This window comes from Chiloscyllium plagiosum, chromosome 36 (assembly GCF_004010195.1).
Source record: "Chiloscyllium plagiosum isolate BGI_BamShark_2017 chromosome 36, ASM401019v2, whole genome shotgun sequence".
Lineage (NCBI taxonomy): Eukaryota > Metazoa > Chordata > Chondrichthyes > Orectolobiformes > Hemiscylliidae > Chiloscyllium > Chiloscyllium plagiosum.
Genome location: NC_057745.1, coordinates 19,246,491 through 19,269,068, shown reverse-complemented (window position 1 = coordinate 19,269,068; position 22,578 = coordinate 19,246,491). Strand labels below are relative to the sequence as shown.

Here is a 22,578-nt window from a genome sequence, read left to right as displayed (position 1 = left end):
ATTTCTCACAAACAGAAATGTGATAATGTCTAGCTAATCATTTTTGATTTGGAGGTGCCAGTGTTGGATTGGGGTGTACAAAGTTAAAATCGCACAACACTAGGTGACAGTCCAACAGTTTTATGCAGAAGCATTAGCTTTCGGAGCGCTGCTTCATCAGGTGGTTGTGACAACCACCTGATGAAGGAGCAGCGCTCCGTAAGCTAATGCTTCCACAAAACCCTGTTGGACTATAACTTGGTGTTGTGATTTTTAACTTTAATTATTTATAAGTGATGTTGCAGGATTGGGGGATACGCGTTGGCCTGATATGGGGAAAATTTGCCAAATAGAGCAAATGGAGTGAATGTTTGAGTATGATTCAGAACAAGAGTAGGTCACTCAGCTCCTGAGTCTTCTCTGTCATTCAGTAAGAGGATGGCTGATCTGATTGCAGCCTCAAGGCTACATTCTGGCCAATTCTGATGACCTCCGATCCTTGACTAGCAGAATCACGGAATGGTAATGACTCTATCATTACTGCTGTCTGGGGAGATGTCCAAAAACCAATGACTCATGAGAGACAAATGTTCTCCTGATCTTTGTCCTAAAATAATTAATTATCCCTAATTTGAAGTTGTCCCCTAGTTTATGCTCTTAAAAGTGAAGACTTCCTTTCAGTATCCAGCATGTCACGTCTGTTCTGGATCTTGCATGACTGAAGATTATCTTTCATTCTTCTAAACTCTGGATTCAGGACCAGCCTTTCTCCCCTCTGTTAAAAGGTTAATTGCCAATCCAGGTATCAGTCAAGTGAACTCTCCCTTAGCTGCTTTTAATGCATTTACATCCTTTCTTAATTAAGCAAATGAACTGTGCACAGTACTTGAGATGTAGCAATGCATTCTGTTAAGACATAGAGACAGATAGACAAACCAAATCAACATTTTTACCTCTGTAATCACAACACAGTAAAATTAAAACCTTTGAAGACTTCAAAGTTGTTTCCAATGTTTCCTGACCTGACTTTTGAACAATCAATCCTGTATTCTGCTCAATCCCCAACAACTGTTTGTAACTGCGGTGAAAGACTTCGCAATCAATTAACAATTCAATAAATTAACTAGAACAAAGTTAAACAACAAAGTAATCTAATTGGTCTTTGCTATCAACTATATTTTTTTAACATGCACACCCGTTCACATGAAAGGCAGACAGACAAGCACGCTTGAGAGATAAATAATCTGGCCAGGTTTATTTTCTTTTATGTAAGTGTTTTTTCATGATGCTTTGGTCCAGCAGCATAAACGATAGTTTCTTGGTTAACCTTCTGAAGGTTTCCATCAGGGGCACCTTTACAGTTCACTCAGATAAAGGCATTAATACCTTGTTTTCCATTCTCTGAACTTATAGGAGCTGGTAAAGGAGGTTAGGCATCAGCTCGATTCCTGTTTCACAGAAAATACAGTCCAAAACCCACTTCAAATTCTGACCACTCCTTGATACACTGACCATCTCTTCTCTGTGGTTCCAGTAAACATTCAGCATCAGCCATCTGTTGAGTATAAGGTTTTTTCCAGACTTGCTGGGACCAATTCCAGGTATTAACCTTGTTAATATCCAACTTCTGCTATCTGTTTAAACATAATGCTCTTCCCTGGTGATCAATTGTCTGCAGAACCTTTGGATTGGAAACCAACCTGCAATTAACTTCCAGCTTTGCCTCACAAATAAACAAAAGCTTGTTTGGTCTGTATTCCTTTTAACACAAGCTGTTTGCCACTTTCCATAAATCATCCCTATCTCTCTATTCCAAAGCAAAATTGATAAAAGAATGGAATAAAAATAATGAAAAATTAGTGAGGGCTCTAACATTTCTGACTTTCATATTTGTTGCAACCAAGACAGGAGGAGCGCACAGTTTTTCTCTAATTCTACTCCATAAGTTGCCACAGATATTTAGAAATTTAGAAATTTTTGAACCAAGTTTTAATAAGGCTAACTCCTAAGTTTTCTTCGAATTAGATTTAAGACGAAAATCTATTTCCCAGCTTCTTAAAATCTCAATTTTTGTTTCATTATGAGTTAATGACGATGCAGAATTAATTAGCACGGGTGGTGCTTTGAAAATATAAATATCTGCCTAAATAGCCAAAACACACACGTTCTTGAGACTAAGGGAGAAGAATTGATCTTTCTCTATAGACATTCACTTCCAGCCAATGATACTCTTTTATAAAGGCAAAAAAGATAAAGCCATAACATGATGTTATGAAACTTGAAAGAGTTCAGAAAAGATTCACAAGGATGTTGCCAGGGTTGTAGGATTTGAGCTACAGGGAGAGGCTGAATAGGCTGGGGCTGTTTTCCCTGGAGCGTCGGAGGTTGAGGGGTAACCTTATAGAGGTTTATAGAATCATGAGGGACATGGGTAAGGTAAATAGACGAAGTGTGGGAGTCCAGAGTGAGAGGGGAAAGGTACAAAACAGACCGAAGGGGCAACCTTTCACCCAGTAGGTGGTGCATGAATGGAATAAGCTGCCAGAGGAAGTGGTGGAGGCTGGTAAAATTACAACATTTAAAAGACATCTGGATGGGTAGATGAATAGGAAGGATTTAGGGGGATATGGGCCAAGTGCTGGCAAATGGGAACAGATTAGGTTAGGATATCTGGTCGGCGTGGACAAGTTGGACTGAACGTCTGTTTCCATGCTTTTCATCTCTATGACAGAATGTTCGAGAATCTGCCAATCTAGTGGTTTTGTGCCTGAGATCAAGGCACTAAAAGTGCACAGTTGTCTTTCGGTATGCACAGCTTGCTCAGGATGTAAAATATTGAAAAGATTCTTGCTGTCACTAACTTATAGAAGAGTAATCAAGTCTCACTTTGGGTTTACCACAAAGGTGCTTCAGAAACAAGAGACGCATGTAGCACTTAGTCCAGTTAATCCCAAACTGGAAACTCCAAACCTGAAAACACTCTCAAAAAGGGCAGTCATAAAACTCAGGTATAAAAGAGTCAGGTGTTTATCCTGAGTGAGTTCATGTAACCAAGATTGATAATTATCACGTCATTTAATCACAGTCAAATTTTTGCCCACCTTTTCAACTGATCTTTATCCCTTTGCAACTTGCTTTCCTATCTTTGTTATCAGCAAATTTAGCAACAATTCTTTTGGTTCCTTCATGCAAGTCCTTTATATAATTGTAGCTATTTGAAGCTCACCACTAATTGTTCTGGCACTCCACTCCTCATTTCTTGCTAACCTGAAAATGAATCATTTTATGCCTACTCTATCTCCTGTTAGCTAACCAATCCTTTATCTGCTGTATCAAGTTCCCCTCCTGCTAGCTGTTCATTTGCAAAGCAACTTTAATGTGGAACTTTGTCAAACATCTTCTGAAAGTCCAGTACCTTTATTCACATTATTTGTTGTTTGCTCAAAAAGCTCCAAGCAATTAGTCAAAAATGTTTCTCTTTTTGCAAAACCATGGTGACGTTACCTGATTGCTTTGAGATTTTCTGAGTGCCTTGCTTTTTTCTTTTTTACTAAGAGATTACAGTGTTTTCCCTGTGACATAAGGATGATGGTTGACCATTATCTGAAAGACAGCACCTCCCTGAGTTCTGCACTGGAGTCTCAATCTAGATTTTTGTACTTCAGTCTTGAATGTGAGGCAGTAAGCTTGTGTGTGGGACATTAAGATACAATTTCCTGATTAGAGTGCAACCAACTGAGCAACAGTGTGCATTGTAATATGAACTGCCTATTCAACTTCTGAAAACTGCAGCTTTCTTTTCTTTATTAGTCTGTTCAGTTGTTAACCAAATAAAACAGCATTATAGTTTTTAATGACAGACTTGATATCTGTAGATAGTTGAGAGCATCGAGAGTAATAGCACTAAATCTAACACTTTGGTCATGCACTGTTTGCTCAAGCATAGGAGAGCACTTGTATTTGCATATGGCGGAAGACCTTGTTGGTATGGGAATGATGGTCATGTGGTAGAAACGCTGGCTTCTCCAAACCCGCTAATGCTGGCTCCTGTTGAAATTTTACTGAAATAAAACAAAGCAGTGCACTAGTTCTGTAACATTTTTAAAAACAGAACTTGTGTTTGCTTATAGTTGTATTTAAAGTCCTGTAAAACTCATTAGCAACATGTGTTGTGGTGAAAGTTGTCAGTTTATTATGCAGCTTAAATGTCTTAGACTATAATTAAGCAAAGAGTGGTATATGACCGTTCGTGTTCTCTGGTGGGTAACCTAAAGCAATTTGACCTTCACATTCAGTTAGGGTAATTGTTCTTTTGGGCAAAGTGGCATTTTTAATTTCATTCGATCTCCAAGAATTTAAACTTTAATGTGTTTTTATTGTGGATAAAAGAAAATGTTGATAGTATGTTCCATGCTGTAACATTAGGAACTAATTGCTTGAGTCTACAGCTTTCCAATGGAATATCTCATTGCCCCCAAGTGACTGAATTCAACACTTCATACAGTGAAAGCAATCTAATAGTTTACTGGGGATATTTCTTGTTGCAGATCATGCCATATGGGTTGTGTATCTTTCAAGTTGATATGTCAACTCTATCCTACCTCAGCTCATCAGCTGCTAAAACTTTCATTTCTGTTATTACTGGATTTGGCTGTTCCCATCCATTTGTTCCAAGTCTTATCCAGAGATCATCTCATCTTCACTGACCTACATTGGGTCATGATTTTAAAGTCATACAGGATGGAAACCAACTCTTTGGTCTAACTCATCCACACCAACCAGACACCCCAACCTGACCTAGTCCCATTTGCCAGCATTTGGCCCATATCCCTCTAAACCCTTCTTATTCATATACCTTTTGAGACATTTCAATTGTTAAATTATCACCCTTGTTTTCAAATTTTTACATGGCGTTGACTGTTCTTTTCTCCATAATCTCTAGTGTTCGGATGACTGAGCTCCTCAAATTCAGGTTTCTTTCACATGTGATCTTTAATGACTCCCCATTGACTTTCATCTTTTGAGTGCTAATGTCCTAATCTCTTTGAGTTTCACTCCCTAAATTTCTTTGCTTCCCTACCTCTTTGCTCCTTTAAGATGCTCCTTTAAAATCTATTGTTTTGACTTTGGTTCGTTATCCGAATATCTGTGGCTCATATCAGATTTTACTCTCAATCCTATGAAGTTGCTCATGATATCTTGTAATGTTAAAAATGCTGTTGAAATAGAAATGTTTTTGTGTTCATTTTATACTGATCTATTTTTAATTACACACATATTATGCAATTGCCAGTGATCTTTGGATTAACTTGAAAGTGAGATTCAGTAGATGGGCATAAATGACTTTAAAGCAAAATGGTTCACATAACTGGAACAATTATTGTGGGGAACAGCAACATTCTTGTTTTGCTTTTTCCCTTGAAATGCTTCACAGATTAGAATGCAGACATTTATTAATTAGCTGTAAATGAAAAGTTGGAATTCAAATCTCTTCCATGATAATTAACCAGTTAGCCTTTTGCTTGTAACCTTTGGTGCAATTGATGATTTGCCTTGCAATAAATCAGATTTGTTGCTTATTTTATTTTTTAAACTTTGTTTACTTTTGTCTTAATACAGAAACAGCCATGTGTTGACCTTGGCTGTGGACCATGCTTTTTTCATGGTACTTAGTGCTGCTTTCCGACAGACACCGCAGCAGCACTGGTTACTAGAGGACACCCCTGTGGCTAGACCAAATTGTAAATGTCACTGAGAATGCATTCCTCATGTCCATCACTTGTGTATCATTGATTTTGAAGTAGTTAAACTGAAGCAAGGATTCACCTGGGACTTTACATTCTCAAAAGATTACTTAGAGGCAGTACAGCAGAAGAAGCTGTGACGTGCAACTGAAAGCGCTTAATGGTTTGGCAGTTATTTAGCCAGCAGTTACTAGCCCTTTGGTTGACTGATGACACATAGTGCAGATAGTGTGGCTTGTTTTAGGCCCATTAAAGCTGACTTGAAAGTTACCCTGTAGTCTGGGAAATGATGGATGTTCAGTGACTGTTGATCTAATTGTCCCAGAGGATTCTGGGTCATAGGCTGAAGTGATCTTGAGCTGCTTTCTTTCCTATTCATTCCAGTGCCCTTCGTTCTGCCCCGTGGCCTGTGGTTCTGTATATTCTGTCATGAGCGCATTCCATTTTGTTGCACATGCTGTCCTTTTACATCCTCTTGTCATTTGGGATTGGAATCAATGAGAAGCGAAGCAATGCAGTGAGGGAGAGGTTTGTTATTTTCCAAAAAAAAATTTTTTTTTCATTGCTATCTTTCCGATGAAGTGGGTCATACTTCTCAAATTTAACATGAGCAGTTGTAGAATGGAGATTAATTTATATGCTTTGGTAGGTTTGCAGTTAGGAAAATTAGTTTTTTTTTAATTGTAGGAGTAATTTTGATTTGAATTCTACTAAAAATTTATGGTTTTTAGCTTCATCTACCAGAACACACAAGTTTTGTTTTATTCCATGGTTCAGCTATTAACAAAAAGGTGTGAGCAAAGGGAGGTCTTGTGACAAGCAGTCAAAGTCACTGAGAGGGGTTGGTAAGGTGATGACCCTTGCAGAGAAGCAGATAGGCTGGTGGCAGACCTCAGTGGGACTCTGGATGTAAATAAGATTTTTCTAGTTTATCCTTTACGTAGGAATAAAGGTACAATATACACAAGAGTCTTTATTCTATTCAATAAGTGTGGGGAATTCAGGCCTTGTTTGTACAACCTGCAGTACATGGGAAATTCTAGATATTTCTCACATTATGGATGACCATTGATGCAGGAGATGCTTCCTGCTGGAGCAACTCAAGTTCTGGGTTTTGAAGCATGAGTAGCAGCTGTGGGCATTATTGTGCATTCACAAGAGACTGAGAAGTTTGTGAATAGCATAGATTCAGAATTGGAGCAATGAAAGTTTCTCCAACTATTTTTTTTACTATGGATGTACAGTAATAGGGCTGAACAGAGATGTACAGCATGGAAACAGACCCTTCGGTCCAACTTGTCCAAGCTGACCAGATATTCGAAACCAATCTAGTTCAATTTGCCAGCACTTGGTCCATACCGAAACCTTTCCTATTCATATACCCATCTCTCACCGTAAACGTCTCACCCTCTAGTTCTGGACATGCCCTACCCTGGGAAAAGACCTTGTCTGTTTACTCTATCCATACCCCTAATGATTTTATAAACCTCTATATGGTCACCTCAGCCTCTGACACTTCAGCGAAAACAGTCCCAGCCTATTCAGCCTCTCCCTATAGCTGAAATGCTCTAACCCTGGCAACATGCTTGTAAATCTTCTCTGAACCCTTTCAGGTTTCACAACATCCTTCCGATAGGAGGGAGACCAGAATTACACACTATTCAAAAAGTGGCCTAACCAATGTCCTGTATAACTGCAGCATGACCTCCTGACTCCTATACTCAATGCTCTGACCAGTAAAGGAAAGCATACCAAACACCTGTTTCACTATACTATCTACCTGCGACTCCACTTTCAAGGAACTATGAACCCGCATTCCAAGGTCTCTTTGTTCAACAACACTCCCTAGGACCTTACCATTAGTGTATAAGTCCTGCCCTGATTTGCTTTTCCAAAATGCAGCATCTTGAATTTATCTAAATTAAGCTCCATTTGCCATTCCTCAGCCCATTGGCCCATCTGATCAAGATCCTGTTGTACTTTGAGATAACCTTCTTTGCTGTCCACTAAACCTCCAATTTTGGTGACATCTACAAACTTGCTAACCATACCTCCTATGTTCACACACAAATCATTGATGTAAATGACAAAAGGAAGTGGACCCAGCACTGATCTTTGTAGCACACCACTGGTCACAGGTCTCTAGTCTGAAAGGCAACCCTCTATCACCACCTTGGAGCCAGTTCTGTATCCAAATGGCTAGTACTCCCTGTATTCCATGAGATCTAATCTTGCTGAGCAGCCTATCATGAGGAATCTTGTTGCATGCCTTACTGAAGTCCATTTAGATCGCGTCTACCGCTCTGCCCTTATTAATCCTCTTTGTTACTACTTGAGAAAATTCGATCAAGTGTGTGAGACAGATTTTGCATGCACAAAGCCATGCTGACTACCCCGATCAGTCCATGCCTATCCAAATACATGTAAATCCTGTCACTCAGGATTCCCTCCAACAACTTGCCTCTCATTGATGTCAGGCTCACCAGTGTCTAGTTCCTTGGCTTGTCCTTACCACCTTTCTTAAATAGTGGCACCATATTAGTCAACTTCCAGTCTACCGGCGCCTCACCTCAGCTATCACTGATACAAATATCTCAGCAAGGAGCCCAGCAGTCACACCCCTAGCTCCCACAGAGGTCAAGGGGACAGCTGATCGGGTCCTGGGGATGTTATCCACTTCTATGTGTTTCAAGACATCCAACTCAACCTCCTGTGTAATATGGACATTTTTCAAAATGTAACCATCTATTTCTCCACATTCTGTATGTTCCATGTCCTTCTCCACAGTAAACACTGATGCAAAATACTTGTTTCTTACCTCCCCCATCTCCTGCAGCTCCATACATAGGCTGCTTTGCTGATCTTTGAGGGGTCCTATTCTTTACCTCGTTACCTTTTTATCCTTAATGTATTAATAGAATCCCTTTGGATTCTTCTTAAACCTATTTGCCAAAGCTAGCTCATGTCCCCTTTTTGTCCTCCTGATTTCCCTCTTGTATACTCCTACTGCCTTTATACTCTTCTAAGGATTCACTTGATCTCTCCTGTCTATACCTGACATATGCTTCCTTCTTTTTCTTAACCAAAACCTCAATTTCTCTGGTCAACCAGCATTCCCGACACCTACCAGCCTTTACTTTCACTCTTACAGGAATATGCTGTCTCTTGACTCTCACCTCATTTCTGAAGGCTTCCCATTTCCAGCTGTCCCTTTACCTGTGAACATCTGTCCCCAATCAGCTTTTGAAAGTTCTTGCCTAATGCCATCAAATTTAGTCTCCCTCCAATTTAAAACTTCAACTTTTAGATCTGGTCTATCGTTTTCCATCACTATTTTAAAACTAATAGAATTATGATCACTGGCCCAAAATTCCAAACAACCCCCCCCCCCCATTAGTCACCTGCCCTGCCTTATTTCACAAGAGTAGGTCAAGTTTTGTGCCATTTGGAGTAGGTACATCCACACACTGAATCAGAAAATGTTCTTGTACGCACTTAACAAATTCTTCTCCATCTAAACTCTTATGACAGTCCCAGTCTGTTTGGAAAGTTAAAATCCCCTACCATAACCATCCTATTATTCTTATCGATAACTGAGATCTCCTTACAAATTTATTTCTGAATTTCCTGCTGATTATTAGGGGGTCCAATATACAATCTCAGTAAGGTGATCATCCCTTTCTTATTTATCAGTTCCACCCAAGCAACTTCCCTGGAAGAATTCCCAGGAATACACCCCTAATTACAGCAGTAATGGCATCCCTTATCCGAAATGCACCCCCCCCCCCCCCCCCCACTCCCCCTTTTTATCCTTCCTGTAATATTTGTAGCTGCTAGTCCTGTCCATCCCTGAGCCGCATTTTTGGAATTGCTATGATTTCCCAATCCCATGTTCCTAACCATGCTGATTTCATCTGCCTTCCCTATTAGGCCTCTTGCATTGAAATAAATGCAGTTCAATTTATCAGTTCTACCTTGTCAAATGTTTTGTTCCTGCCTGTTTGACTCTCTCCTTTTCCCAACTGTATCAGTCTCAGTTTGATTTTTTTCCTCAGTATTTCCCTGGGTCCCACCTCCCCCACCTTACTAGTTTAGCATATTTCCCTGCCAGTATATGAGTCCCCTTCCATTTTCGGTGCAATCAATCCTTCTTGTACAGGTCACTTCTATGACAGAAGAGATTCCAGTGATCCAAAAATGTGAACCCTACTCCCCCGCACCAGCTCGTTAGCCGTGCATTCATCTGCTCTATCCTCCTATTCCTACCCTCACTAGCTGTAGCACCGGGAGTGATCCAGATATTACTACCCTCGAGGACCTCCTTTTTAAATTCCTGCCTAACTTTGTGTTCTCCCTTCAGAATCTCATCCTTTTCCGTTCTTATGTTGTTAGTTCCAATGTGGACAATGACCTCTTGCTGGTCCCTCTCCCCTTTGAGAACATTCTGCATCCTCTCTGAGATATCCTTGATCCTGGCACCAGGGATGCAAAACTCCATTCTGATTTTTCGCTGCTGGCTGCTGAAACGCATGTCTCTGCCTCTTATTAGAGAGACCCCTATCACAATCAATTGCTTGGAACTCGACGTACCCTCATTACGTTAGAGCCAGCCTTGATACAAGAAACTTGGCTGTCCATGCTACATTCCCCTGAGAATCCATCACCCCCTTCATTTTCCAAAACAGCATACTTGTTTGAAATGGGGATAGCCACAGAACACACTCGCATTTCTTGCCTACCCCATCTGCCTTTCTTGGAGTTAACCCATCTACCTGACTGTATCTGCAGTTTTTCTCCCTTCCTATAACAGCCATCCATTTACACCCTCCGCTCTTGTAAATTCCTCATTGCCTCGAACTGCGACTCCAACTGATACATGTGATCTGATGGAATTCGCAACGAAAGACAGTTCCTGCAGACGTAATCATCAGTAATGTGGAAAGTCTATCTAAACTCCGACAGCCAACAGGAAGAGCATATCACTCTACTGAAGGCCATCTTTGCTCTTTCAAATTTGACAGACCCAGAAAATAGTCCCATCTTTTTGCTCTCAAAAACAGCTCTAGGCTAACTTTATACTTATGGTTTTTATTTTTGAAATTTAATCAAGAGACCGATCTTAATAAACATATAATCAAGGAAGAGCCCACTCTACTCACTACTGTAGACTTACAGCAAGGTTATACATTAAAAACTATTCACTTATCTGTTTGTGTGCTGTGAGCTCTCCCATACAGTTCCTCCAAGGTCAGCTGTGAATTTCGCTGTTTTAGTTTTTCCTAGATGCACTCCGATGTCCAGAGATACATGAACTCACACAGCAAAGACAGTCACTGTGCAGATTCACTGCTGTGTCAGTTAGCAGTGTAGGTTTCTTTCTCTTTCTCCCTCACTGACCATGTGCTCATAGACGCATAGAGATATACAGCACAGAAACAGACCCTTCGGTCCAACTCGTCCATGCTGACCAAATATCCCAACCTAATCTAGTCCCACTTGCTTGTAGAAGTAATTAAAATATTTGCTCAGGTGTAGAGTAAACTTCACCATAGACTGTTTAGGTTAATCATCTGCTTCCACAATGTAGCTTGGACATAGATCTTCGTAAGATTTGCTGTCAGGGAATGAAATTGAAAAAGGAGAGAAGGAAAGAAAAAATATCAGAAGGTAATAATAAATAAATATACCTGTGCCAATTAAAATCTCCAAATGGTTACTGCCCTTTGTCTATCTTCCTCCTCTTAAAAGTGCCACTGTTTTGATCTTTTTTCCCCAAAATAATACATTTGAGTGTGAAATCTTCTGGTTCTTATTTTGTTTCCAGTCTTACTTGGACACTAGGAAACATGCTGGATGGAAAATGGTATTTTTATTTAGTTACTTGCCTCTTGGAGCAATCGCAGAGTGCTTGATGAATATTTACTGAACAAGTCAATGTTGCATACTCATTACTGCCATCCACAGGAGTATTTCACATATTAGTTGCATACAGTACACATTCATTTTTTAAAATAAAATTTGCAATGAAGACTAGTGAGTGCCTTTTATATATGCCCCAAAGCATTTAATGATTCCTGAGGTACTTTTAAAGTTCTATAATTTCCGTGAAGTGAAAAACACAGCAGCTGTTTGGCGCACATCAGACTTCCACAAATAGCAATCTGATAGTGACAGCACTCCATCAGTACTGAACTGGACTGTTAGATTGATGTATTCAAGTCCGAGACTGCACTTAATCTCCACAACCTTTTGACTCATCAGCAAACCACTCTGAATTGCAGCTAATACAGTCCCCTCAACCAAATTTCATGTGATGTGTGAATGATGAATTTGCCTGAATGAGACCACCCATGCCCTCTTTCTTATTGAGAATTTGAATGAAAAAATTATGATCTCCTGTCACTTGTACTTGACAATGACAACATAGTAAATAAAGTACAGTGAAAAGCTTCAACTGTCAACACAATCCAGTGCCATTTTGAATAGTTTAAAAATAAAAAAGCTATAGCTGAAAGAGACTGCATTTGGTTGCTCCATTTCTGCCATGAGTCCTGAACTGGCTGACCAACAACACTTGCGTCTGACCCACCAGTGTCAGAGTTGCCTCTCTTCCGACAGTATCTCTTTGTCACTGGCCCCACCACGCCACTGTGTCCCATACGAGACCCACACTCATCCCACAGCCAGGAGCCCCTGGCTCCGCTGCAGCCTCCCAATAACCAGGAGACTGCTTCACTGATAAATATGTTTATATTTGGGCTGTAACTCTAGAATGTGAAGAGTTGATGGGAATATTATCAAGAAAAATCATCTTGCTGATGCGCCTCTCGGTTTTGCAATCATTAGTATAACTGCAGGAGAGTGGAACGAAGAAACATCTGTTCTAGTGGCTGGATGATGATGAATATTGAAGTGAGGTCTAAGAGATGGTCATGCTGTTATACCATCTTTTCCTGCTAACAGACAGTGATGGAAGATTCATCCAAAATTGGATAGAGGATTTTCCAACTGGCTGCTTGGTTGTTTGCGTCTTTAAATCCCTGTTTACGACAAAACAGCTTTTCTGAGTCAGAGTGCTTTGAAATTCCAGCTGCCTTCATTTCAATAGTTTACCTAATTTTAACACTCTCAAATGCTACAAGACTTTGTAGTGAAGAATTTGGAAACAAAACTGCTACCGATCAGTTAGTAAATACCAACCTTTGGGGTCTAATACGAAAGTAAACTACTGCAGATGTTGGAAATCAGCAATTAGAAATAAAGTATTCTCAGTACCCAGCAGCTCAGGCAGTATCTGCGGAGAGAGGAGTGTTTTGGTTTGATGATTATCTAATCAAAGGACATTAACCTGAAGCATGAACTCTGCTTTTTCTTCTCATGGTTCTTATCATTTTCTCGCTTTAGGGAATTAAAACATTCCTTTGATTTGTGCTGATTATGTACTTGTTGATTAAGTGCCTTTTACTGTCTAAGAAATGGAAAGGCATTTGACTGGCTAGTTTATTGGATATTTATTCAAGTATTGAAGTTTTTAATTAATGGTTAATTTAATAGCCCATTTTGAGTTTTATTGTCCTTTTCTTTGCATCTGGATGTCTGACAGATTTGAGCAGCAATTTGCAATGGATGGATATAGATTAGCATATTGTCATTGTGTTCTGGCTCATATTTTGTAGTTGGTTCATTTAACATATCAAAAATGTTTGAGCACTACAATTGCTTTTGCTCTAACATTCATCTATTTGAAATATGATTTAAATTCTAAGTAAACGTATCTCTGAATAAGATTGCTGTGAAAAATCAAAGGAAAATACTTGGGTGTAAAAGCTAATATATTATCCTCAGAATTTCCAGGAAATTTGAAGTTGGTAATTGTTAAGCTTCAGTGTATTTGAATAGACTAATTATTAGTCCAAATATGTAATATATAATTTACATGACTACTTCATGAACGCTGGTGTTTTTTTTCCCCCTCAGGCCTTTGCAGACAGTCCTCACTATGGTGAACATTTGAATGAAGGTCGATTAGGATCCCATGAAGGTTTATCACCAACACCATTCATAAACTCCAGTCTAATGGGTATGTTGGAATTATTTTGTAGCCTTTGAAAGCCTCTTTGGTCAAGAAGAACCAATTATCATCCTTAGAACTCAATTGCAGCAATTAAGTTATTGGAAGTAGACCTTTCACCAAATCTTTTGCTCCATTACTTTCAGCACACACGTCTGTGATAGGTACTTCTTCATTTTAAAATGCCTTGCATTCTGCTCTTCATTCTGTGTGTTTGTGAAATTATAGAACACTGATGTCTCTTTTTATGTTGAAATATTTCCATTTCTCTATTTTTCAAACAACTGTTTCCCCCTTCTAAGTTTGAAATGTTTCAGGCAATTCCAGTTTGTAAGAGGAAGCTTCTTTTCTTGAAGGGTTAAGATCCATTTCATTAATTCTGAAAGTGGACTTCGAGGTTTATTTAAAATATGTTTATAAAAGAGGGCTGTTCATGCTCACCTCCGATATACCCATTTACACATACTGTTTTATCCATACTCGCGTTCTTTAGCTGAGCAAAGTTTATGAGATGTTTCATGCTGGTCTTTGGAGACAGCATATTTTACCCTAAACTTGAGTCTTTTTCCTGAAACTAAGGTGTCCTGTTATGACTCTGGTCGTTCGCAAAGTTAACTTGCTAAAGAAAACCTGGTTGAATTGTTATTTGAAGTCAAGATCAAACTTACTTTCTGCGTGGAATACCAGAAATCTAGCAAGATAATCAAAAAGATGCCTATTTTTGGACAAACACATTCTCCTTCCACTGTCCTCCTGCTAAAAGCACTTCTCTCATTTGTGTGTGTTGAAGATGCATTTGTGTCTAAATAGCTGTGTTGACTGAGTAAATTCATCTGTAGAATTTTGCTGTTAGAAGAAATGACTAAATTAGTTGAACATTTTCTTGCATTATACAATTATTTCCAAAGTATTTTATCTTTGTGCTTAAAAAAACTTAACATAGACAATAATCATATGCCTATGGCCTCTTCTGTTGATCTCAGCATTGCAATTACAGCCACAGCAAAATAAGTATTATAAGTAAATCCATATCCAGAAGATCTTAACTTTCTTGCCAGAAGCTTTTCTCATGCCTTGTCTTTTCATTGAATCAGAATTAACAACATGCTTTCTTTAGTTTCCATTTGGTCAGCATGTAATAACCATTTTAAAATCATTAAATATTTCTATCATGTTTTTAAAGTCAGTAATTAGTTGTACCATATTCAAGGATGGAATGATACAACCTTTAGCCTCATAAACATCTGGAAAATTGTTCTAAAGCTTGGAGAGCTGCCCAACTCTCTCTGAATCATACCTTTAAGTTAACACCTTGGACTGTCTGATTGGCAGCACAAACCCACCAGAGGTTGCAGTCAAGTATTATGAATTTGGTGACACTGGAAATTCTCAGTATGAACTTCTGGTTTCATCAAGTCTCAAGGCATCAGGTTAAGCTTGGGCAATGAAATCTGATGATTACAACCCATCACCCTGCTGATGCATCAGTGCCCCTGCATGTTTTACATGCCTGGGTGTACGTGGCACGCACTATTTTGTGCGTGGAGTTTGAAGTTGCACAACCACATGGCTTGGTAGCACCACTCCTCACAGAGCTGGCCAGGTCTTAAAGGATGAAGTTGCCAGTCTTGGTCTGCAGCAGTTGGTGAGAGAAGTGACAGGAGGGAAAACCCTAAATGACCTCGACCTGACCAATCTGTTGCAAATTCACATATCTGTCAATTCTTGGCAGGAGTGCCTGCCATTCGGTCTTTATAAGTCTGCGTGCTTCTTTAACGTGTGATTCTACTATGCTGCTAAATGGAATAGTTCAGAACAATTCTTGAACTTCTGAGAAATCCCTGGGTCACTATGGACTGTCAGTACCAGCAGAAGGATATTCAACTATAACCTGTGATCTTGGCCTGGAATATCCCTCACTTCCGCATTGCCATCAATCTAGGTCAAACTTGAGTTCAACAAGGAATATAGAAGAGCCTGCTCAGGAGCAACATCAGACATATCTAAGTTAGAGATGCTGACTTTCTGTAGATGCAACATTGGACTGTGTGTATTAAATAGAGCATGACAACCAATGAATCAGATCTTGAATGATGGTGGGTAATTACAGCGCCAGAGACCCGGGTTCAATTCCCGCCTCAGGCAACTGTCTGTGTGGAATTTGCACATTCTCCCCGTCTCTGTGTAGGTTTCCTCCGGGTGCTCCGGTTTCCTCCCACAATCCAAAAAAGTGCAGGTTAGGTGAATTGGTCATGCTAAATTGCCTGTAGTGTTAGGTGAAGGGGTAAATGTAGGGGAATGGGTCTGGGTGGATTGCGCTTCGGCGGGTCGGTGTGGACTTCTTGGGCCGAAGGGCCTGTTTCCACACTGTAATCTAATCTAAAATCTAAAAAAAAATCTAAACAATGCAGGGGAAAGCTCTGATAACATCTCCATCCTTAATGATGGCAACATGCAGAATGATTGCAAAAATCAAGGCTGATCTATTCACAGCTATTTCTAGCCAGAAATGACAAATAGGTGATCAATTTTTATCTCCTTCAGAGGGCCTTTATTACAAAAATTGATTTGAAAGATTGGTTTGGAGGTGGGAATGGATAAGACAAAGTATAAGTTTAAACATGAGGGATGGAACTTTAAGGATGAGTCAAAGTAGTAAATAGTCACAGTAGGTCAGGGAGGACCAGATAATATAACAGCTGTACCAGATACAGACAACATAGTTTTGATCAACTAAAGTTTACAGAAGGCCAGAAGATGGGAGGTTGACCAGAGATCATTGGTAGTGTGAAGTTGAGAGAGACATGGGTGAGTGAGGCTGCAACAGAGAGGCTGGACTTGGATGGGCAGCTTTGAAGATGGGGTTTGACAGTCTTTGTGGTAAAGAAGGCAATGAACCGAGCTGAAAGTTTAACATGATGCCAAGTTTGTGACCATCCAAGTTCAGTCTGAGAGAGTGCATGGCCGATGGATGGAATTGTTAGCAATGTATGTGGTTTGTGATAGAACTGAACTTACTAGCTTTGATCTTCCCAGTCCTTAGGCAGAGAAAATTTTAGTTTGTTGAAGACTGAATTTTGGACCAGCAATTCTGATCATAAACAGAGGCCAAAACAGCATTTAATCAGCTATTTTACATTGTATTATCTTTGCAGGAAGTCATGTTGATATCAGATAAGAAAGCATAATAGGTTTCCTGTGATCTTGTTTTTGATTTAAGCATGAGGCTCATCTGGAATAATTGTTTTATTACTTGGGGAGAATCCTTGGGTTGTGGCTCACAGTCAAAGAGAGATGTCCATAAAATATTTAAACATTGCTTCATTATATATTTTTCAACATTGTTTGGTCCAGGCCAATTTCTTCCAGACTATTCAAACAGGAGGCTTGAAGAATATAGCAAGCCAGGCAGCATCAGAAGGTGGAGAAATCAATGTTTTGGGCATCAACCCTTCTTCAGGACTCGATTGGGAGGATAGGGGGCGCTATAGAAAAAGAGAGCGGGGTGAGGGGTGGAGTGGAGATGGTAGATGATCTGGTTGATCTCTGTCGTATCTGCTCTGACGAGATGTTCCACTTCCAAGCATCCCAGATGTCATCCTATTTCAAGCAATGTTCTCCCCACCCTTGTCATTTCGATAGCCCTCCACCACACACCATCCCCTACTCCACTGCTCTAAACCCCTCCCCCAAACATAATAAAAATAGGCTTCCCCCCCTTGTCCTCAATTCCCACCCCACCAGTCTCTGCATCCAATATTTCATCCTCAAACACTTTTGCCAATTCCAGTTAGACCCTACCACCCAGAATATCATCTCCTCCTCACCCCGCTCTGCCTTCCACAAGGACCGTTCCCTTCGCCACATCTTGGCTCACGCCACACTCCCCACAACTCCAATCCCATCCAGTAACTTTCCCTGTAACTGAAAAAATGCAACACTTGCCCATACAACATTTTCCTCACCTCCATCCAGGGCCCCAAACAGTTATTCCAGGTGAAACAGAGGTTCACCTCCATCTTCTCCAATCTAGTCTACAGCATCTGGTGCTCCCCATCTGGTCTTCTCTATGTCGGTGAGACCAAACATAGACTAGATGACAGTTTCGCCAAGCATCTTTGCCTGGCCTGAACCGATCAACCTGACCTCTCAGTTACTGCTCATTTCAGTTCCCCCTCCATCTCCCCCTTGGGGAGTCCATCCTCGGCCTCCTCCATTGCCGCAGTGAATCAGAAACAAAGGAGGTGCGACACCTTATCTTCCACCTGGGCAGCCTACAGCCCAGAGGACGCAACATTGAGTTCTCTAATTTCAAATAACCTTCCCGCCTGTACCCCAGCTCCCTTTCTAGCCCTGCCTCCTCCCTTCCATTCCACCTACCGACCTTTCCTTCCAGATTCACCCCTCCCATCGACCAGCCAGGTGGTACCCAATATGTGTCCAGCGATCACTACCTCACTATTCCCTTACTCTCTCCACATTCCCCCCCTCTTTATCCATAGCTCCTCCTATCCCCACAGCTAGTCCTGAAGAAGGGTTCATATCCAAAATGTTGATTTCTCTATCTCCTGATGCTGCCTAGCTTGCATGAAGATGTTATGAAGATGTGGGTGTACTGTACCTTTAAGAAAGTTAAAAGCTAGCAGAACTACCTGATGGCACAAAGTGTTCTCAAGATACAATGTAGTGTGTGGTCCAGTAGCTAGGGTAGTTGGTTGCCTGGAGACAAAAACAGATTCGAATTAGGCTAATCAGTTTAAATTGTATCCCAAACATATCAAGTTTGAATTTAGTATATTGACAGTCTTAAAAGCCAGTGACAATCTGATGCTTTAGGGGTATAAGATCGGGGAAAATTGAACAGTTGGGAGGAGAACTGCCATGCCACCAGGATGTGGAGGCTGCCTGAAAAATAGCTGTCTTAAAAGGTACCTTTATCAATCCCTAAGAAGAAGAAAAGAAGACATAGGAAGATCCACATAGAATATTTGACAGCTGGCTGGTTTTGAAACTTGAATTTTTGGTAAATCTTAATTGGGTTTTTTTTAATCAGACTAGTATTATAGAAGGGAAGGTAAAAGATAAGTTAGAGGAAGGAGTTGTAAATAGTTGGTTGATTATTCTCTGTTATACTTTAAGAAATGAAGTTATTAATTTTTATTTTTAATAGTTCTTGGCCTCTTGAATTTTCACAGATTACTGCATGGGATAAATCTTTTCTGTGTTGCTGACTTAAATTAAGCAGGAGGGTTTCAGATTACAATGGGATCTTGATCCAATGAGCCAGTGGACTGAGAAGTGGCAGATGGAGTTTAATTTAGATAAATGTGAGGTGCTGCATTTTGGGAAAGCAAATCTTAGCAGGATTTATACACTTAATGGTAAGGTCTAAGGGAGTGTTACTGAACAAAGAGACCTTGGAGTGCAGGTTCATAGCTCCTTGAAAGTGGAGTCATAGGTAGATAGGATAGTGTAGAAGGTGTTTGGTTTGCTTTCTTTTATTGGTCAGAATATTGAGTACAGGAGTATACGAGGTCATGTTGCGGCTGTACAGGACATTGATTAGGCCACTGTTGGAATATTACGTGCCGTTCTGGTCTCCTCCTTATCAGAAAGATGTTGTGAAACTTAAAAGGGTTCAGAAAAGATTTAGAAGGATGTTGACAGGGTTAGAAGATTTGAGCTGTAGGGAGAGGCTGAACAGGCTGGAGCTGTTTTCCCTGGAGCATCGGAGGCTGAGGGGTGACCCTATAGAGGTTTACAAAATCATGAGGGGCATGGATATGATAAATAGACACAGTCTCTTCCCAAGGTTGGGAGTGTCCAGAACTAGAGGGCATAGATTTAGGGTGAGAGGGGAAAGATATAAAAGAGACCTAAGACGCAACTTTTTCATGCAGAAGGTATGGAATGAGCTGCCAGAGGAAGTGGTGGAGGCTGGTACAATTGCAACATTTAAAAGGCCTCTGGATGGGTATATGAATAGGAAGGGTTTGGAGGGCTATGGTCCGGGTGCTGGAAGGTGTGACTAGATTAGGTTGGGATATTTGGTTGGCGTGGACAAGCTGGACTGAAGGGTCTGCTTCCGTGCTGTACATCTCTAAGACTATGACTCTATGCAACAAAGATTAACATCAACTATATTACACTAGAGGAAAAGATTGGAAAGTTTTCATTATGAACAACAGGAAACCTTTCAAACTTGTGTTCTTCAATTTTTTTTTCCCAGCAATGTCCTTTAGAATCAAAAACCCTATGGAAGATTTACCACTAACTGTACAACAAGACTTCTTGGTCAGGCTGGAATAGCTGAAATGGGTTTCCTTCCACCGAATTTCTGCATATGAACTAAATGCTTTTTCTTTAAATGGTATCTCTTCCTGAGATACCAAGAAGGAACTGCAATCTAGATTCACTGTTACTTTAAATTCAAAGGAAATGTTAAATTCCTTAGTCTGTTTCTAGCAGGACCTTCAAAATTCTTACGAGAAAATTTAACACTTTGGTCTCCTACTTCAGCTCTCTGGTACACCAACATGTTGACTTTTGGATTTCTTAGTCTTTATTTCCCTGCATTTCAGTTGTTAGGCAATTGGACAATTTTTAAAAACTTTTTTTAAAGACACTTAAGTATCAGTTGCAGAACCTCATTAAAATATATATGTACAGAAGCAGGCCTCTGGACTTTGCAAAATCAAGTCCACAAACTTGTGGTCGACGGAGAATGTCGAGAGTGAAAGGACGTTTCTCCAGATCTGGGAAATGGTAATGATGTTAGAAGATTTTGAGCAATGGATGGGTAGAACATTGAAAAAGCAAGGTCTCTGATAAAGTGGAAGTGCAAGAGAGACTGAACTTTAGAAAAGTTAAAGTTCAGCAAAGTCCTCCAGAGATCAAGAGTTTGGAAAAACCGAAAAATAGAAACAATGGATGCTGTAAATCAGAAGCATAAACGTAAATTGCTGGAAGAGCTCAGCAGGTCTGGCAGCATCTATGGAGAGAAATCAGAGTTAATGTTCAGGTCAAGTGACCTTTCCTCAGAACTGTTGAGATGAAGGATCACTCAATCCAAAATGTTAACTCTGATTTCTCAGTTTATCCTTGGAAATTATTGAACTCTGCATCCAGAAGGTTGTAAAGTGCGTAATTGAAAGCTTACGTTGAACTTTACTGGAACAATGCAATTGGAGAAGGATAGCCATGTCAGCATATAAGCCAAGTAGGGAATTAACATGAGAAGCAACTGGAAACTTGGGCTCATACTTTCTAATGAATCACAATTACTCTGGAACTTAGGCAATCAAATTCGTAATTCATAGTTTGAAAGACTTGTTATCTCCATTCCTGTTCCCACTGTTTCTGTTTAGCAGAAGATCTGATATTTAGGATTCGCACTCTCTGTGCCTTGCCTGTGATAAGCTTTAAAAAATAGTTTGGAACCTCAAATTTCATCAGACAATTTTGAGCTTGCATTGTGGCAAGTCACTCGTCGCAATGCAACTACCTTCAATTCAGCCTTGTAAATTTATGGTTGTGCTATACATTAGCATTAGTCTGTTTTGGCTATATGGGCTTTTTTACAATTATGAATAATTGTTTACTTAAAATGCCTTTATCGCCATTAATAGGAAACTAATGTATTTAAGCTCAATCCACAATCCGTGTTATGACTAAGGCTAAAGGAGTGCACTGTTTTTTACCTAACCCCTCTATCATTACAGTACATATTTAAATATTTATTCAGTCAGCAACATGTTAATGTGTTTACCTGGAATACGTTTGGAAGACAAAGATCTATTGATCAACTTTCCGAACTAAATTAAGTTTTTAGGGAAAAAAAGATTACTCTGTCTGAAACATGGAAGTACAAATGCCTATTCTTCTAAATAGCCCAACACTATGCATGGTAGCCCAAAAAAAAACACTTTCTCTGCCAAGATTAACTTGGATAAAGGGGCTTTCAGTTCAGTGTTCTGGCGTTCGAAGGCGAATGTCACTATGTACAGGCAATTGATACTTTGCAGATGCAGTTCATTCAGGTACCACAGAGACTTCAAAGGTTTTTTTTAAGACAAGAACTGGATAAAGGTTTCAATTCTCGCACTAGACCTCCAAAAAAGATTTTCTCAGGAAGGCAGAGGATGAGCAGGGGTTTTTTTCTCTCGCTTTCCCTCATTCGCTCTCAATTTTAAACAGCATCAAATCAAAACCCAAGTCCTGACAGCCACAAACGCAGGCATGAGATTTCCAGTGATTGATTCCAGTTAGCTTAAGACATCTGACTTCCAAGAAGTGACTTTTTAAAAAGTATACTCTAATGATTTTTTTATTATTTCTTCCTTTTAAAAAAAGGTGTAAGTGTCTATTCAGACTTTTCAAATGAATCACTGTCCACAATCCTTTAAATATAGATCCTCAAAAAATTAATGAAGTATCTTAATACCTATCAATGAAAACTGTTTCTTCTTGCAAGTCAGTAATCCATATCCAACAAATCTGGTATTGGTTGACTTTCACGTCTGCTGAATGGGTTTCTTTGCTAGATCATGTGAATGCTGAGGGAGTATTTTTATGCTGCTTTAAACCCCAAAAGGACAATTGTGTGATGCAGAGTTTACGTACTTGATGTCTCCTGTTAATTCAATACAACTTGCATCTTTGCATTTTAGGGAATTGCAATAGATTTATAACACTGCAATCCAACCAACTGCTTACTTTGTTAAAAAAAATTGAGTCAGCTAACTCATAATAGCTTTGTAACTTGTTTATGCGTGCATTGCAGAT

At 39.8% G+C, this 22,578-nt stretch overlaps 1 protein-coding gene across 7 annotated transcripts in view; it reads left to right on the top strand.

Annotated features, from left to right (window-relative positions):
* tcf12 (transcription factor 12) overlaps positions 1–22,578 on the top strand; it is a 330,257-nt gene that overhangs the window by 104,470 nt on the left and 203,209 nt on the right. For all 7 annotated transcript variants that reach the window (XM_043677463.1, XM_043677468.1, XM_043677462.1 and 4 more), the window contains exon 5: positions 13,701–13,803. In XM_043677463.1, coding sequence (XP_043533398.1) covers positions 13,701–13,803 — 103 coding nt within the window. The remainder of the gene's footprint in view (positions 1–13,700; positions 13,804–22,578) is intronic.